General features: G+C 38.1%; 1 protein-coding gene across 1 annotated transcript; it reads left to right on the forward strand.

Moving 5' to 3' along the window:
* Positions 1–1,207: 1,207 nt before the first annotated feature.
* Positions 1,208–4,969, forward strand: LOC112167843 (linoleate 13S-lipoxygenase 3-1, chloroplastic). The gene is made up of 8 exons (XM_024304928.2): positions 1,208–1,697; positions 1,805–2,076; positions 2,182–2,419; positions 2,630–2,935; positions 3,056–3,249; positions 3,331–3,632; positions 3,745–4,011; positions 4,118–4,969. The coding sequence occupies exons 1-8, from the start codon at positions 1,211–1,213 to the stop codon at positions 4,872–4,874; spliced, it is 2,823 nt and encodes a 940-aa protein (XP_024160696.2). The 5' UTR covers positions 1,208–1,210; the 3' UTR covers positions 4,875–4,969.
* The last annotated feature ends 1,031 nt before the right edge of the window (positions 4,970–6,000 follow it).

Genomic DNA, 6,000 nt, shown 5'->3' on the forward strand with positions numbered 1-6,000 from the left:
ACATAAAAAAAAATTATTAAATCAATTACAAAATAAGAATTATTTTTAAAAAAATTACAAAATAAAAAAGGGATTTTTTTTTCTTTACTTTTTTTAAAAGAGATCAAAGGATTTCACTCATACCCCAATGGTGACTCGAACCTATGACTTCGTCATTAGGTAGTGGGTGTTCTAACCACTGAGCTAACACCACTTCGTCACAAAATAAAAAAGAGATAAGTTATGCGTGGATAAAAAATAAAAGATAAACATATTTAGAAAAAAAAAATGTTAGGTTTTAATTGAATAGGGCCTTTAAGGCGGGTTTTATTTGCATAACTCATACCCTACCTTATTTGAGAATAGACCGAGTCTACCGGCCGACCGAACTTGAAGTGGGATTACGGCGCAAAAGCCAAATGATGACCCTACTTTTGACCAAAATGAATGTGCAGGCTCACATGTAACTGGATATATCATTCTTAATTGTGATATGCATGTGTGATCATGACCACATGCCAAATATAAAAATAAAATAAAAAATGCATAAAACATGATGTTTTAGCATAAGATAGTAACGAAACTCGTTCTATTATGTTCCATGTGACAAGAGTTTGAAGGAGAGAGTTCACTAAAAAACAATGGAACTCAAAAATGAACTTACATCAAATGTAATATACAATAAAGGCCCCATACAAAAGGTTGTTGTACGTCTGGGTCTGCAACCATGAACGTGATATTTATAAAGGGTCATTTTGCTATGAGATCCCATAGATTTTATGTATCTTTATTATGTAAAAATTAATCGAAGAAATTAATTTTGATTTTTAACAGATACTACATGATTAATTAGAATATCAAATGACTAATTATGTTAAAATCGGATTGCTTTTCCTACAGATTTGTGCTTTTGAACGTAAACATTAAACATGAAAAAATGTTAGAATTATTGAAACCACATTTCTTCAATTATCTGGCTCCGCAACCGGATTCATCTTCTAAATCATTCAAATTATCATCTATGCGAAATATCTATCGATATATTTTTTTGACTATCGATTAGTTTCAAATTCGGATTCTCACTACCCTAATGTAAAAACGTAATGACATATGATGGGACATGGACATGTGCCACTCAAACTTCTTGATATCACAAGAGGAACATATAGTCATATATATATATATACACCGAAACACACGCATTTGAATCCCTAGCAATATTGGAACACACATGGCAAGAAACATTATGGACACATTTGCAGTAGAAGCATTACCTCTGAATATTAGGAGGCATCATTATAACATGCACCCTTCTAGTTTCGCCATTAATTTCATTTGTTCAACGAAGAGGAGATGGCATCCAAGTGAGAGAAGGAAAGTGGCGGCCGCCCGTGCTCGTTCGGATCATATACCAGCATCCACCGCCGTTGCCGTTGGAGTTGCTGCAGAGAACGAGAAGCAGCAGCCTTTGGAACTCGCAGCAGGATCCGTTGATGTTGTAGTTGATGCGGCTTCAGAGAATGTGAAGCAGCAGCCTGCAGTGACTTTGGAACTCACTGCACTAGTCACTGTCAAAAGGAAAAGTGAAAATAAGTTAAATACCATGAAAGAGATGATGCTTAGGCGGTTTGGCAATTATGCTTCACATAATGGCCATGGTGATCATCATAATCACAAGGGTGTTGTGCTACAGCTTGTTAGTACTCAAATCCACACAAGTAAGCCGCTTAATTTGCTATATATAATCTCCGGTTGATTTATTGATATCACTCATTATTAATCTATAATCTCTCCCTTGATCATGAACATGTTGAAACAAATGAAGAGGAAATGAAGCCAAACCTGAGTGAGGAAGCTATATTGGATTGGACAAGGAATTTGAAAATGGGTGCCGGGAAGACCAGTACTTACGAAGTTAAATTTGTGGTGGATTCTAACTTTGGGATGCCGGGAGCCATCACGGTTAGCAACAGAGACCGGAGCGAGTTCTATTTGGATGGCATCAACATTGAAGGTGCTATTAATTTTGCCTGCAACTCTTGGGTTCAACCGGAGTGCGAAAACCCTGCCAAAAGAATCTTCTTCTCTACCAATAAGGTGAAAATTAAGTTATGGAGTTATATATTCTTGCACAATATATCAATAACATACCACGTATATAAATGGCCAGGTTGTAATGATCGATCAATCTGAACTTTGTAGGCATACTTACCTAGTGAAACACCAGGAGGGCTGAAAGAACTAAGAAAAATGGAGCTAACTCAACTGAGGGGTGATGGAACAGGATTTCGAAAACCATCTGATAGAATATACGACTATGACACTTACAATGACATTGGAAATCCAGATCTGGGAGATGGATACATAAGGCCCATCCTTGGAGGCAACAAACAGCCACACCCAAGACGCTGTCGAACTGGAAGGCCTCGAACCAAGACAGGTGACTCCTTAGTTTAACATAGACCAGTAGTACTAGTAGGACTACATAGTAACTTCTAATTTGGTCTGAACGAAAGTTGCAAGTTGTAAAGTAATTTTGAGAATAAATTTATTGGACTTTTGGATATAGCTAAAAGAAGATACTATCCAGTATTCAATTTCGGTTATTATTGTACTAACACTATTGACATTTACATTGATAATACAACAGATGAGAATCTGGAGTCACCAGTAAATGAATTCCTGATGGCCTATGTACCTAGAGATGAAGAGTTTGAGGAGTCCAAGATAGAATCTCTTGATCTTGGAAAGTTAAAGGCAATTCTGAGGCACATTATTCCTATACTAACAACAGTCACCAGGAATACTGATGTTTTCAAGGTCCATTCAGATATCAGAGATCTGTATAGGGATATATCTTCGGTCGAAATGAACACTAAGATGAATCTTTCATGGACAAATATATTCAACAAAGTTCAGGAATTCCTCAAATTCGATCCTCCAAAGTTAGACAAAAGTAAGCATCCTCTCATCTTAATAAGCCAGAGAACTGGTGTGTATCAAAAATGACCTAAACATGATGCAACCAAGAGCTGGGTGTACCATATATGTACTTAAATTCTCACTCCATTTTCAGGGATTACATCTTGTTGTTTCCCAGATGACGAGTTTGGCCGTCAAGCACTTGCAGGCATAAATCCTCTAAGCATACAGAGGCTCACAACTTTCCCACCTGTAAGCAAACTGAATGCCTCAACTTATGGCCCACAAGAATCGGCACTCAAGGAAGAACATATACTAGGCCATCTAAATGGCATGTCTGTGCAACAGGTAGATAATCTAAATATCATCTACAAAACTGATAGATTGTACTAACCTATCAGAGTATATATGGTTGTGGTAACTTTTCAGGCATTGGAAGAAAACAAGCTGTTCATACTAGACTATCATGACATTTTCCTTCCGTTTATCAACCAAATAAATGCTATGGATGACCTAAAAGCTTATGCAACACGTACAATTTTCTTCCTCACCCCATTGGGAACATTGAAGCCCATCGCTATTGAGCTCAGTCTCCATCAAACCAATTCAAATTCACCATCCAGGCAGGTTCTCACTCCTCCAGTTGATGCTACAACATTTTGGCTTTGGGAACTTGGCAAAGCCCATGTATGCTCCAATGATTCCTGCGTTCATCAACTCATTCATCACTGGTAATACACACCAGCAGTTTCCATAATGCTCATAAAATTCAACATGAAAGAATCTTTATAAAATTCCTTGAATAAGGTTCACTGAGGCTCAAATTTCAATTTCTTATAACAGGTTACGCTCCCATGCGTGTATGGAACCATTTATCATAGCAACTCAGCGGCAGCTGAGTGCGATGCATCCCATCTATAGACTTCTCAAGCCTCACATTCGATACACAATGAAGATAAATGCATTGGCCCGTCAGTTTCTGATCAATTCTGAAGGAATAATTGAGTCTACTTTCACTGCTGGCAAACATAGCATGGAGATTAGTTGTGCTGCATATCAAGACTGGTGGCGTTTTGACCTTGAGGGCCTTCCTGCAGATCTCATTAGAAGGTACATAATTAATTTGAAAAGACTTTCACTCAATTTATATTGTCATCATATCATTCATATGAGAACATTATTTCCCAGAATTTACTTTATTTTCATTTCTGCATAGAGGAATGGCAATACCCGACCCCGGTCAGGTCCATGGACTAAGACTACTTATCGAAGATTATCCTTACGCAACAGATGGGCTCCTCATATGGACAGCAATTGAGAGATTGGTTCAAACCTATGTCCGTTATTACTATCCTGATGCAAGTGTGGTTCATTCTGATACAGAACTGCAAGCCTGGTACAAGGAATGGATCAATTCAGGCCATGCCGACCTTCGCCATGCTAGCTGGTGGCCACAACTCTCTACTCCAGACGATCTTGCCTCCATTCTCACCACCGTCATTTGGCTCTCATCAGCATACCACGCTGCATTGAACTATGGGCAGTATCCATATGGCGGATATGTCCCAACCCGCCCACCACACATGCGAAGACTACTGCCACAAGAGCATGAACTAGAGTATGCTACTTTCATTAAGGATCCAGAGAAATATTTTCTATCGTCATTGCCAAATTTACTAGAAACAATAAAATATATGGCTGTGCTAGATATCATCTCAGCGCACTCCCCGGATGAGGAGTATATTGCCGATAGAAAAGACTTGTCCACTTGGTCAGCTGACCCAGTTATCATTGAGGCATTTTACAGATTTTCTATGGATATGAGGAGGATTGAAAAGGAGATTGAACGAAGAAATGCCGATTCAAGACTGCGTAACAGATGTGGGCCAGGGATTCCACCATACGAGCTGCTGATGCCAAGCTCAGAACCGGGGGTTACAGCCAGAGGAGTGCCTAATAGTATATCAATTTAAGGATTGACACAATTTGAAAGAATGTATTCCTGTCATGACAAGGAAAGCTAGATCAATATGAGAAAAGAATTATAAATATGATGATACTAAACCTATACTTGGCGTAAATGACACTCAATGTAGCTCAGTCAACCTATAACAGAAATACTCATCGAGCATCCTGCTAATTAATACCAAAATTCAAACTTAAACCTGTACGTCCTCATAAATACAATCTATGTTTAGTCAACTAAGCAAATTGGTTGATGATCAAAAGCCAAATATGTTCCCAAACCATGTACATGCATGTCCTGTGAAAATCATAAACTAACACTCAACATATACTTTTCTATGTTGTAAAAATAGAAAGTAAACTAAAGGAAGCAAAGAAGCAAAAATGAGATTGATAACGAGCATATATCAAGAAGGTACATTATTAATCGGTTGTAACAAATTACCAATTTTCGAGATAAACGATAAAGTAATTTAGCAGCCGTGCTGCAAGTATTTATACACACGTCTTACAAGTCGTCGCCTTCTTTGCTTCAAGTTCTACTCTTCTTGTGTATCTGCTTCCGAAAATGCTGATCGAGGTAGTCGAATTCAAGATTGCGCCTTGTTAGTATTGGATGAGAAAGGTGCTTCCACTGTGGAGGGGAAGCCAGGATAGTATTCACTGAGTCTTTTTTTTTTTTTGAAAATAAAGGGCCGATGCGGCTGCTCTCAAGCCTCTATTAATGAAACTACCAAATATAAAGGGAGGACATTGAGCTTAACTAAACCCCTTATTACAATAAACATTTAGAGCACATCCCGAAATGATATCAGAATAGTATTCACTGCATCTTTTAGAGAGAGCAATGAGACTATGGATTCCATAATGCAATTCGGCAACTCAGTAATCCCACATACAATCGTATTTAATTTTATATGTAATATGTCAATCGAATTTAATTTGATCGAAGAGGAGGAGAAGGAGTACTTGGAAAATTGAGAAAACCCTAATGGGTTTCTTGTTAAGTCCTGAGATTGGGGTTGTCTGGCCCTCTATCTTGAGGATTTGGTTAGGGCAGCCAGGCCTCGGCTATCTTCAGATTTAGAAAGGACGTAGGAGCACTTTTTGCAATCACGTCTTTTATAAATAAAT

Source organism: Rosa chinensis, chromosome 5 (assembly GCF_002994745.2).
Source record: "Rosa chinensis cultivar Old Blush chromosome 5, RchiOBHm-V2, whole genome shotgun sequence".
Classification (NCBI taxonomy): Eukaryota; Viridiplantae; Streptophyta; class Magnoliopsida; order Rosales; family Rosaceae; genus Rosa; species Rosa chinensis.

Bases quoted from the DNA above. Each gene is read 5' to 3' on its own strand.
- LOC112167843 (XM_024304928.2), top strand. From the start codon at position 1,211: ATGGCAAGAAACATTATGGACACATTTGCAGTAGAAGCATTACCTCTG. The intron at 1,698-1,804 runs GTAAGCCGCTTA...AAACAAATGAAG, and splicing joins TAGTACTCAAATCCACACAA to AGGAAATGAAGCCAAACCTG. The intron at 3,633-3,744 runs GTAATACACACC...TTCTTATAACAG, and splicing joins CATCAACTCATTCATCACTG to GTTACGCTCCCATGCGTGTA.